Raw genomic sequence first — 13,314 nt, 5'->3', positions numbered from 1 at the left:
CCCGGAGAAAGGCAGCAAGTCAGTTTGCCACAGAAGGCTGGAAGAAAGAGTAACAACTCAGCACCCAGTGGTCAAATTTCTTTGCTGCCATAGGGAAAGAGACCAAAACAAGCCTCTGAAGCCAGAAAGCATCTATGACTTTAAACCTCACCTTCTTGAGATTCAGGTCCTTTTCTGCAGTTCTGTGAATGTGGGTGTATATTTAAGGGCTGCTAATGGCAGATACATGTACTGAGTGAAGAATCTCTTTATAGGAAAAGAGCCTCTTCTCTGTCTTGTGTACTCTATGAAGATGTAGTTATTTACAAATGCTAATTAACATTGAGAATCTCACCACTGGTAGAAGGGTTATACTCCTAAAGAGGAGACAGATGGCCCTTCTCTCCTCAAGACCTTGAATGGTAGGCATGCAAGAGATGACCAAAAAACTCCACTTGTCTCTGGAATTGACTTTTCTCTAAGGCTCACTTGGAGCAGCTGGAGGATCTTCCTAATTTTTCTCCTTGCTGCTGGTTTCTTCCAAAACTTTTCTGTCTCCCTGTTAATCTAACATTATCATTCTTAAAAACAAAGCTGATGATAGCATTTCTTTGTATAAACAGAATATGTCGCCTGTAGGATAAAACGGGGACTCTTAAGTTTGGCGTAACCAACTCTTCAGTCTGGACCCGATCTCATCCCAGCTTCTTTCCCATTCTCTTCCCCAGGCTTTCCGTTCTCCCACCACAGAGGAATTTTTATGGTGCTTTGGTTGTACTAGCATCCTTCATGTTTCCTTGTCTCAGCTCAGTCTGGTCCCTCTGCTCTCCTTTCTTTTCTTTATCAATTTCTTTTACAAAATCTAGATCAGGTGACCTTCCTCTTTGAAAATCTCCTGATTTACCAGCACAGATTGAGTTACTCTGACTTCAGCTCCCTCCTACCAATGTGGCTTGGCCTCAGAGCAATGAACATACATTATTTTGTTTCATCTGTTTGCCTATCTGTCTTACCTTCTGAATTATAATTTATAATTCCCTCAAGGATGAGGATTATATTCTTCACCTTTGTATGCTCAGTACTTAGCAAAATGTCTGGCTAAGGGAAACAACAATACAGTAGTAGTAATAATAATAATATCTAATATTATTGAGTTCTTTCCATATGGAAGGCATTATTCTAAGCCCTTATGAACATTAACTAATTTTATTCTGACAGTAACACTAAGGGTTATGTAATTATGTCATTCCCATTTTGCAAGTAAGATTGAGCCATGGAGAGGATAAGTAACCTGCCCAAGGTGACACATAATAAATACTAAATTATTGTCTTAGTGCCTTTTTGAATTGGATATGGTGAGCCTCCAGACTTTTTTTTTCTTCCCAGGAGATTCACAGAAGAGGCACTGTTTATTGAGATGAGAAATTTGGGAGAAGTCATTACATAGGTGCCCAATCCATGATAAGCCAGTTGAGTGGGGTTTAAACTGGGTAACACAAGCTTTGGAATTCCTCTTTGTGCCAGAAGAGTTGCAGGAAGTGAGTTGTTTTATTTCCTTCCCAGAAATCTACTTAAAATCAGTAAGAGTAGGGACATAATACATATATAATACAGTTATACTAAGATTTTTTCTGTGCATAAACATTATGTTTCATGGGGCGTGATTTAATTTGTGGTATATCTACCTATGGGTAGCAGTTGGCTCTGTTGTCATGAGTTTTTGTATATGAACATCTCTAGAAATTTATGTACATTTGTGCATGTCATTATTTCAGTGTATTTTCACAGGAACTATATGATAAGTTGCCAGTGTTTACAGCTCAGGGCACCCTCAAAGGAAAGGTATTTTAACAAAATTAATTGTGAAAAATATTTTGCTTTTGCCATCATTCTTGCAGAAACTTTTTCATGGAGTTCTTGAGATCATATTCTCCTGGACCGATGAGCTGACCGTCTAAGCCCTGGTTCTGTACTTACTAACCATGTGACTGCATGCATTTTACTTCCCCTACTATTAAATTTCTTCATCTTGAAAATGGAGTCTGTAACAGTTCCTTCCTCAGAGGAATGCTGTAAGGATAAGAAAGGATCAGGGCATGCAGCCTGTGCAATTACAAAGGGCCCCATACTCAGAAGGGCCCACGCTTGGCTTCATGCCCTACTGTAACTGATTTGAAATTCTTAATAATTTTTAACATTTTCATTTTGCCTTGAGCCCTGCAAGTTATGTAGCCATTCTTGGATAGGATTGTTTGTGAACTCCATAGCCTGTGGTGCCTGGCACATAGACTAATCCTCAATAAAATGCCAGGTATTAATAATTTTGCGAGGGAATTTTTAGTTTATTGGTATAGCCCCCACCCCAATTTTATTTTCTGAACTTTTCCAATCTGGTCTGGACATTGAGCCTAATTGTGGGGTACATTTCATATGTCCTCATGCATTCAGCTCAGACTTGGTTGATAAACACTACAGTAAGGCCCTCTACCTCATTCTTCCATTTCTCTGTGATTGCACATCTGATGGAATATTGGCTGTGGATGGCTGCTGACTCAAAGTACAAAAACACTTCTCTATAAATATAAGCCACATGGCTTAATAAATGACACTACATACAGTGACTCCAGAAAGATATCTGGAGGAGATCTAATACTCTTTTTTGCTCTCATTGTATTGCAGATTATTAGAACTCCAGAAGGACCAACACCAGATAAATTATGAATGTTGAACAAGATGACCTTACATCCACAGCAGATAATGATAGGTCCTAGGTTTAACAGGGCCTTATTTGACCCCCTGCTTGTGGTGCTGCTGGCTCTTCAACTTCTTGTGGTGGCTGGTCTGGTGCGGGCTCAAACCTGCCCTTCCGTCTGCTCCTGCAGCAACCAGTTCAGCAAGGTGATTTGCGTTCGGAAAAACCTACGTGAGGTTCCAGATGGCATCTCCACCAACACCCGGCTGCTGAACCTCCATGAGAACCAAATCCAGATCATCAAAGTGAATAGCTTCAAACACTTGAGGCACCTGGAAATCCTACAGTTGAGTAGGAATCATATCAGAACAATTGAAATTGGGGCCTTCAATGGTCTGGCAAACCTCAACACCCTGGAACTCTTTGACAATCGTCTTACGACCATCCCAAATGGAGCTTTTGTATATTTGTCTAAACTGAAGGAGCTCTGGTTGCGAAACAACCCCATCGAAAGCATCCCTTCTTATGCTTTTAACAGAATCCCTTCTTTGCGCCGACTAGACTTAGGGGAATTAAAAAGGCTTTCGTATATCTCAGAAGGTGCCTTTGAAGGTCTGTCCAACTTGAGGTATTTGAACCTTGCCATGTGCAACCTCCGAGAAATCCCTAACCTCACGCCGCTCATAAAACTAGATGAGCTGGATCTTTCTGGGAATCATCTGTCTGCCATCAGGCCTGGCTCTTTCCAGGGGTTGATGCACCTTCAAAAACTGTGGATGATACAGTCCCAGATTCAAGTGATTGAACGGAATGCCTTTGATAACCTTCAGTCACTGGTGGAGATCAACCTGGCACACAACAATCTAACATTACTGCCTCATGACCTCTTCACACCCTTGCATCATCTAGAACGGATACACTTACATCACAACCCCTGGAACTGTAACTGTGACATACTGTGGCTCAGCTGGTGGATAAAAGACATGGCCCCCTCCAACACAGCTTGCTGTGCCCGGTGTAACACGCCTCCCAATCTGAAAGGGAGGTACATTGGGGAGCTTGACCAGAATTATTTCACATGCTATGCTCCTGTCATTGTGGAGCCCCCAGCAGACCTCAATGTCACTGAAGGCATGGCAGCTGAGCTGAAATGTCGGGCCTCCACGTCCCTGACTTCTGTATCTTGGATTACTCCAAACGGCACAGTCATGACACATGGGGCATACAAAGTGCGGATAGCCGTGCTCAGCGATGGGACGTTAAACTTCACGAATGTAACTGTGCAAGATACAGGCATGTACACATGTATGGTGAGTAATTCTGTTGGAAATACCACTGCTTCGGCCACCCTGAATGTTACTGCAGCAAACACTACTCCCTTCTCGTACTTTTCAACCGTCACAGTAGAGACTATGGAACCTTCTCAGGATGAGGCAAGGACCACAGATAACAATGTGGGTCCCACTCCGGTAATCGACTGGGAGACCACCAACGTGACCACCTCTCTCACGCCACAGAGCACAAGGTCAACAGAAAAAACTTTCACCATCCCCGTGACTGATATAAACAGTGGGATCCCAGGAATCGATGAAGTCATGAAGACTACCAAAATCATCATTGGCTGTTTTGTGGCCATCACACTCATGGCTGCAGTGATGCTGGTCATTTTCTACAAGATGAGGAAGCAGCACCATCGGCAAAACCATCATGCCCCAACGAGGACTGTTGAAATCATTAATGTGGATGATGAGATTACAGGAGACACACCCATGGAAAGCCACCTGCCTGTGCCTGCTATTGAGCATGAGCACCTAAACCACTACAGCTCTTACAAATCTCCCTTCAACCACACGACAGCAGTCAACACAATAAATTCAATACACAGTTCAGTGCACGAACCGTTATTGATCCGAATGAACTCTAAAGACAATGTCCAAGAGACTCAAATCTAAAACATGTACAGTTATGAAAAACAAACAATCAAAAAAAAAAGACAGTTTATTAAAAATGACTGGGCTAAATCTACTGTTTCAAAAAAGTGTCTTTACAAAAAAAAAAACAAAAAAGAAAAGAAATTTATTTATTAAAAATTCTATTGTGATCTAAAGCAGACAAAATTATGTGTATTCCTCAGAACCTGTTTTTGCTGCACTTATTTACTATTTTCCCACATCTTGTCCCTGCCTTTCCCAATCGCCATATTTTTCATAGGAGATCTCAATTCCCTAAAGAACTGGTCTAGGAAATTTTGTAAGAATTCTGTTACACTTTGAGATTTTTATGGTGAATTCTAGTGGTGAGATCCAGTCTCTTTTGTCTTTCTTTTTTTTCCTCTGTCTTTTCTTTTCCCCCTCTCATGCCCTTATGAAGTAGTCCAATGGGGAATGCAATATTAGAAATAGATTTTTAAGAGAGAACAAGGAAAAAATGCAAGATCTTATATTTTTCATGTGATGACCTGTTCTGTATTTATGAGGAGGACCATACAATGGAAAACAAAAAGTAAGCAAACAATAGATTAATTTACATATGAGCATCTATAAAACCCATGATCTTTTAAACAAATCTAGAACCCGAATTTGTAGATCAAAAGCTAAAAATAAGGTTATAAATAAATATTGTTGTTTTTCCTGTACCTGGACACAACTCATTTGTAGTATGGCTCAAATGTGAGAAACGAAGGTAATTAGATTTCCTACTTTCTAAGAAAGATAATATTATAGTAATCTCCAATCACAGCACCAATCTCTACAGGGTCCTGTTTCAATGGATGACTTGAGTTTTTGATCTATATTCAAGGATGCTGTGGTGTTTTTTCCTTCTCATTAGGGTCACCCTTTGTAGAATGCTCAGATTAAAAAATGATGATTTTGTGAAGTAAATTCAATTCCACTTGAAAGAAAGTTTCAGTATAATTTATTCTCTGTCTCCTAAATAAAATTCTGCTGGCTAAATGAAGTGCAACCGCAGAATGCAAAGGTACACTAAATTATCCAAGTTGAAAAATCATTTTTGGTGCTGAGTGTCAGCAAACTCAGTTCAATTCAACAATAATTATTAAAGACCTACTATGTGTTAAACAGTGATGTTAGTGTGTGGACACACTATTAACAAGACCTGGCTTCTGATTTTGAATCACTCACAATCTATATAATATGATTAAAGAAATATCAGTTTATTACTGGGGGCTAGCTTTAATTTTACTGTTAGGTGGAAGGCTGAAAATCAGGACCTTAGAGTTTCAAAATATCAGGTTACTGTTATTACCAAAACCTCCTCATGGTTTCTTCTATCCTTCTGGAAGAGCTGACTCTCTTCTTCCAAATGCAGATTGTAGGGCTGTAAAGAAGTGTATGGATTTGTTGTGACAGATGGATGCTTACCAAGAGGTAGCAAGGCTAATGCACTGGTAATTCACTAAAGGTACTTCAGGGAACTGGAGGAATTTTTGGTATGAAACATACACTAGCTTCCAAGTTAAAAAGGAACTTTCTGGTTACTGGCACCTCAGCTCTCTTCTGATATTTTAATATAGTATGTGTCTGACTTCTGTCTTTATCTATGTGAAGCATAGTGAAAATATACATCTCTTATTACTGGCCCTTGAAAAACTACCACCTCATTGGTGAGACAAGAGTTGACTAAGCTAGGGAAAACTTCAGCTCCTGATGAATGAGCAGCTTGGATACTCACACATAACTCCGCAGGCTGGACCTCACACCAGGGTTTTGTGATCTCCAGGTGTGAAAAACCAATCATTACTAGCAAAATAGGTCAGAGAACTAGGAGGAAGAGATAGCAAATGAATGAGACCACACAAGGATCTTGCCTCTATTTTTTGATCACCATATTTTAGGGGCTTTTATCTCCCTCATTTCCTACCTCCCTTTGTTAGGAACACAGTTCACATTTGCTTTTACTGTGGAGAAGACTCAAGAAAAGGGAAAAGCCATGCTGGCTGTCATTTGTCAAGCTATTCAATATTGAATGTACTTAATATATTTCTAAGCTGTAGATCAGCTTAGAAACCAACCAACCAAACAACTCACCAAGGAATATCTAGTGCTAATGCAAAGAAGACTGGTATAAATCCATAAGGGAAAGAATCCTGCCTTCTCTACTTGGTTTGTGTTCTCCAAGCTCTGTCTTTGCTGATTGGAAGCCTTCTTTCATTTGAACTTATAATTCTTAAGGAGTTAGCTCCAGCACACAATTCCTTTCAACTGTGAGGGGTGGCTGAGCAGTTAGATAAATTCTACCAGAATGAAAGGTGAACTTGAACTAAAAATTTAGGTAAGAAAGTCAAGCATACAATTCAGTCCTGTAAGAGATTATAGTTGCCCTAATGAATACATATTAGAAATTATTTTTAAAACTATACATATATTGATGAAAGATTGGTTAAGCCAAACTTGACTTTTACAGTCAATTTAGAAATCCTTTTGACAAAAGTTCCTCACTGCAGGTTTTGGGGACGAAAGGTATAGTTTTATAATTGTATCATTTAAAGGACACTAAAATGAATTCTAAATGTGTATGATTAGCAGTGTCTGTATTTGTTCTGAATCATGTACTTGGCTTTGGGTGCCTCAATAAGGTAGCTGCACTAGTTAGAGTCCATCACACAAAGTGGACTTCCTCGGTACAGCAGAAAGCCCATGTGACTATTTAAATATCTGGTCTATCCGTGTAGCAAAACACACTTCTATTTCTGTCGCTCTTTTTATTCTAAACAAAGGCAACCAAGTGGCAGTATTCTTAAATACTCATGTGCATCAAAAATATGCCATTTACAATTAACCAAGTTGAAATAACCTCATGACAATTTTAGTATGTATATATATATTTCCTACTAAAGTTATGCAGTTTACTTTGGGAAAACATCAAAGAATGCTTTAGAAAGAAGCTTCTCCAACAGTTTTTTCTATTCCAGAATCTTACTCTTTTATACCTGGCTATCACCTCAATCTTCTAAATTCTTTTGAAAATGTCCAAACACATCTGTGGTGACAAAATATTAGAAGAATTTGGTATAATTCATACACATAGGCCCTGATAGAGCTTTAATCATCTTCTCTCATATTCTGAATATTCTGGAATCAAATATCATCTTTTCCAAAGATTGAAATAGGTAATTAGAACTTTAGATTGGAACATTGATCAATGCTTTTTTTGAGGAAGAAAATGTTGCTAGTCCATGATTGGTTTTAGGCCTTATAATCAAAGAGTTAAAAATCAGGATATTATTTAAAACCTACATACTATGAAATTCTGAATATAGATCTGTTGGGAAATAACTTGACAATAGAAGGGTTATTTACATAGAAGAAAGAAAAGGAAAGAAACATTTATAGAACAGGATTTACTGAAACATGAAAAAAAATAATTAAGTGGATGGCCCCAAGTTATCCAACATTTCCAAGGTAAATATTGATCAAGGTGGAAAAAAAACACAAAAAAACCTGAATATTTTATCCTCTTGGGATAATCTTCAACATACTTACATAAATAAAAGATTCAGATGAGCAGTGTGGTGCTTTGAGGCAATGTGATTTTTATTTTTTTATTATTTTAATTTATTTTTATTTTTTAATTTATATTTTTATACAGCAGGTTCTTATTAGTCATCAATTTTATACACATCAGTATATACATGTCAATCCCAATCGCCCAATTCATCCCATCCCCACCCACATCCCCTGCCGCTTCCCCGCTTGGTGTCCATACGTTTGTTCTCTACATCTGTGTCTCAATTTCTGCCCTGCAAACCGGTTCATCTGTACCATTTTTCTAGGTTCCACATATATGCGTTAATATATGATATTTGTTTTTCTCTTTCTGACTTCCTTCACTCTGTATGACAGTCTCTAGATCCATCCACGTCTCAACAAATGACCCAATTTCGTCCCTTTTATGGCTGAGTAATATTCCATTGTATATATGTACCACATCTTCTTTAGCCATTCATCTGTTGATGGGCATTTAGGTTGCTTCCATTACCTGGCTATTGTAAATAGTGCTGCAAGGAACATTGGGGTGCATGTGTCCTTTTGAATTACAGTTTTCTCTGGGTATAGGCCCAGTAGTGGGATTGCTGGATCATATGGTAATTCTATTTTTAGTCCTTTAAGGGACCTCCATACTGTTCTCCATAGTGGCTGTATCAATTTACATTCCCACAAACTGTGCAAGAAGGTTCCCTTTTCTCCACACCCTCTCCAGCATTTATTGCTTGTACATTTTCTATGATGCCCATTCTAACTGGTGTGAGGTGATACCTCATTGTAGTTTTGATTTGCATTTCTCTAATAATTAGTGATGTTGAGCAGCTTTTCATGTGCTTCTTGGACATCTGTATGTCTTCTTTGGAGAAATGTCTATTTAGGTTTTCTGCCCATTTTGGGATTGGGTTGTTTGTTTTTCTAATATGGAGCTGCATGAGCTGTTTATATATATTAGAGATCAATCCTTTGTCCATTGATTCATTTGCAAATATTTTCTCCCATTCTGAGGGTTGTCTTTTCGTCTTGTTTATGGTTTCCTTTGCTGTGCAAAAGCTTTGAAGTTCCATTAGCTCCCATTTGTTTATTTTTGTTTTTATTTCCACTACTCTAGGAGGTGGATCAAAAAAGATCTTGCTGTGATGTATGTCAAAGTGTGCTCTTCCTATGTTTTCCTCTAAGAGTTTTATAGTTTCCGGTCTTACATTTAGGTCTTGAATCCATTTAGAGTTGATTTTTGTGTATGGTGTTAGGGAGTGTTCTAATTTTATTCTTTTACATGTAGCTGTCCAGTTTTCCCAGCACCACTTATTGAAGAGACTGTCTTTTCTCCATTGTATATCCTTGCCTCCGTTGTCATAGATTAGTTGACCATAGGTGCATAGGTTTATCTCTGGGCTTTCTATCTTGTTCCACTGATCTATGTTTCTGTTTTTGTGCCAGTACCATATTGTCTTGATTACTGTAGCTTTGTAGTATAGTCTGAAGTCAGGGAGTCAGATTCTTCCAGCTCCTTTTGTTTCCCTCAAGACTGCTTTGGCTATTTGGGGTCTTTTGTGTCTCCACACAAATGTTAAGATTTTTTGTTTTAGTTCCGTAACAAATGCCATTGGTAATTTGATAGGGATTACATTGAATCTGTAGATTGCTTTGGGTAGTATAGTCATTTTCACAATATTGATTCTTCCAATCCAAGAACATGGTATGTCTCTCCATCTGTTGGTATAATCTCTAATTACTTTCATTAGTGTCTTATAGTTTTCTGCCTATAGGTCTTTTGTCTCCCTAGGTAAGTTTATTCCTAAGTATTTTATTCTTTTTGTTGCAATGGTAAATGGGAGTGCTTCCTTAATTTCTCTTTCAGATTTTTCATCGTTAGTGTATAGGAATGCAAGAGATTTCTGTGCATTAATTTTGTATACTGCAACTTTACCAAATTCATTGATTAGCTCTAGTAGTTTTCTGGTGACATCTTTAGGATTCTCTACGTATACTACCATGTCATCTGCCAACAGTGACAGTTTTACTTCTTTTCCAATTTGTATTCTTTTTATTTCTTTTTCTTCTCTGATTGCCATGGCTAGGACTTCCAAAACTATGTTGAATAATAGTGGCGAGAGTGGACATCCTTGTCTTGTTCCTGATCTTAGAGGAAATGCTTTCAGTTTTTCACCATTGGGAATGATGTTTGCTGTGGGTTTGTCATATATGGCCTTTATTATGTTGAGGTAGGTTCCCTCTATGCCCACTTTCGGGAGAGTTTTTATCATAAATGGGTGTTGAATTTTGTCAAAAGCTTTTTCTGCGTCTATTGAGATGATCATATGGTTTTTATTCTTCAATTTGTTAATATGGTGTATCACATTGATTTATTTGCATATATTGAGGAATTCTTGCATCCCTGGGATAAATCCCACTTGATCATGGTGTATAATCCTTTTAATGTGTTGTTGGATTCTGTTTGCTAGTATTTTGTTGAGGATTTTTGCATCTATATTCATCAGTGATATTGGTCTGTAATTTTCTTTTTTTTGTAGTATCTTTGTCTGGCTATGGTGTCAGAGTGATGGTGACCTCACAGAATGAGTTTGGGAGTGTTCATTTCTCTGCAATTTTTTGGAAGAGTTTGAGAAGAATGGGTGTTAGCTCTTTTCTAAATGTTTGATAGAATTCACCTGTGAGGCCATCTGGTCCTGGACTTTTGTTTGTTGGAAGATTTTTAATCACAGTTTCAATTTCATTACTTGTGATTGGTCTGTTCATATTTTGTATTTCTTCCTGGTTCAGTCTTGGAAGGTTATACCTTGTTAAGAATTTGTCTATTTCTTCCAGGTTGTCCATTTTATTGGCATAGAGTTGCTTGTAGTAGTCTCTTAGGATGCTTTGTATTTCTGTGGTGTTTGTTGTAACTTCTCTTTTTTTATTCTAATTTTATTGATTTGAGTCCTCTCTATCTTTTTCCTGATGAGTATGGCTAATGGTTTATCAATTTTGTTTATCTTCTCAAAGAACCAGCTTTTAGTTTTATTGATCTTTGCTATTTTTTTTTTGTTTCTATTTAATTTATTTCTGCTCTAACCTTTATGATTTCTTTCCTTCTGCTAAGTTTAGGCTTTGTTTGTTCTTCTTTCTCTAGTTTCTTCAGGTGTAAGGTTAGATTGCTTATTTGAGATTTTTCTTGTTTCTTGAGGTAGGCTTGTATAGCTATAAACTTCCCTCTTAGAACCGCTTTTGCTGCATCCCATAGATTTTGGATCATCATATTTTCATTGTCATTTGTCTCTAGGTATTTTTTGATTTCCTCTTTGATTTCTTCAGTGATCTCTTAGTTATTTAGTAACGTATTGTTTAGACTCCATGTTTTTGTGTTTTTTACGTTTTTTTCCCTGTAATTCATTTCTAATCTCATACTTTTGTGGTCAGAAAAGATGCTTGATATGATTTCAATTTTCTTAAATTTACTGAGGCTTGATTTGTGACCGAAGATGTGATCTATCCTGGAGAATGTTCCATGTGCACTTGAGAAGAAAGTGTAATCTGCTGTTTTTGGTTGGAATGTCCTATAAATAACAATTAAATCTATCTGGTCTATTGTGTCATTTAAAGCTTCTTTTTCCTTATTTATTTTCATTTTCGATGATCTGCCCATTGGTGTAAGTAAGGTGTTAAAGTTCCCTACTATTATTGTGTTACTGTCGATTTCCTCTTTTGTAGCAGTTAGCCGTTGCCTTATGTATTGAGGTGCTCCTATGTTGGGTGCCATATATATTTATAATTGTTCTATCTTCTTCTCGGATTGATCCCCTGATCATTATGTAGTGTCCTTCCTTTTCTCTTGTAACATTCTTTATTTTAAAGTCTATTTTATCTGATATGAGTATTGCTACTCCAGCTTTCTTTTGATTTCCATTGACATGGAATATCTTTTTCCATCCCTTCACTTTCAGTCTGTAGGCATCCCTAGGTCTGATGTGGGTCTCTTTTAGACAGCATATATATAAGTCTTGTTTTGTATCCATTCAGTGAGCCTCTGTCTTTTGGTTGGAGCATTTAATCCATTCACGTTTAAGGTAATTATCAATATGTATGTTCCTATTACCATTTTCTTAATTTTTTGGGGTTTTTTTCTTGTAGGTCCTTTATTCTCTTGTGTTTCCCAGTTAGAGAAGTTCCTTTAGCATTTGTTGTAGAGCTGGTTTAGTGGTGCTGAATTCTCTTAGCTTTTGCTTGTATGTAAAGCTTTTGATTTCTCCATTGAATCTGAATGTGATCCTTGCTGGGTAGAGTAATCTTGGCTGTAGATTCTTCCCTTTCATCACTTTAAGTATATCATGCCACTCCCTTCTGGCTTGTAGAGTTTCTGCTGAGAAATCAGCTGTTAACCTTATGGGAGTTCCCTTGTATGTTATTTGTCATTTTTCCCTTGCTGCTTTTAATAATTTTTCTTTGTCTTTGATTTTTGCCAGTTTGATTACTATGTGTCTCAGCCTGTTTCTCCCTGGGTTTATCCTGTATGGGACTCTCTGCACTTCCTGGACTTGGGTGGCTATTTCCTTTCCCATGTTAAGGAAGTTTTCGACTATAATCTCTTCAAATATTTTCTCGGGTGCTTTCCCTCTCTCTTCTCCTCTGGAACCCCTATAATGTAAATGTTGTTGCGTTTAATATTTTCTCAGAGGTCTCTTAGGCTGTCTTCATTTCTTTTCATTCTTTTTTCTTTATTCTGTTCTGCATCAGTGAATCCCACCATTCTGTCTTCCAGGTCACTTATCCGTTCTTCTGCCTCAGTTATTCTGCTATTGATTCCTTCTAGTGTCGTTTTCATTTCAGTTACTGTATTGTTCATCTCTGTTTATTCTTTAATTCTCCTAGGTCTTTGTTAAACATTTCTTGCATCTTTTCGATCTTTGCCTCCATTTTTTTCCCAAGGTCCTGGATTATCTTCACTGTCATTTTTCTGAATTCTTTTTCTGGAAGGTTGCCTATCTCCACTTCATTTAGTTGTTTTTCTGGGGTTTTATCTTGTTCCTTAATCTGATACATAACCCTCTGCCTTTTCATCTTGTCTCTCTTTCTGTGAATGTGGTTTTTGTTCCACAGGCTGCAGGATTGTAGTTTTTCTTGCTTCTGCTGTCTGTCCTC

General features: G+C 37.7%; 1 protein-coding gene across 4 annotated transcripts in view; it reads left to right on the top strand.

Annotated features, from left to right (window-relative positions):
• The window catches only part of LRRC4C (leucine rich repeat containing 4C), a 1,265,570-nt gene extending 1,260,924 nt beyond the window's left edge, over window positions 1-4,646 (top strand). For all 4 annotated transcript variants that reach the window (XM_032638696.1, XM_032638697.1, XM_032638699.1 and 1 more), the window contains one exon: window positions 2,659-4,646. In XM_032638696.1, the coding sequence (XP_032494587.1) occupies window positions 2,701-4,623 (1,923 nt within the window). In that variant the 5' untranslated portion in view covers window positions 2,659-2,700 and the 3' untranslated portion in view covers window positions 4,624-4,646. The remainder of the gene's footprint in view (window positions 1-2,658) is intronic.
• The last annotated feature ends 8,668 nt before the right edge of the window (window positions 4,647-13,314 follow it).

The sequence above is a fragment of the Phocoena sinus genome, chromosome 8 (assembly GCF_008692025.1).
Source record: "Phocoena sinus isolate mPhoSin1 chromosome 8, mPhoSin1.pri, whole genome shotgun sequence".
Lineage (NCBI taxonomy): Eukaryota > Metazoa > Chordata > Mammalia > Artiodactyla > Phocoenidae > Phocoena > Phocoena sinus.
Note: the sequence above shows the minus strand (reverse complement) of the source record. Positions and strands in the feature narration are given on the sequence as shown.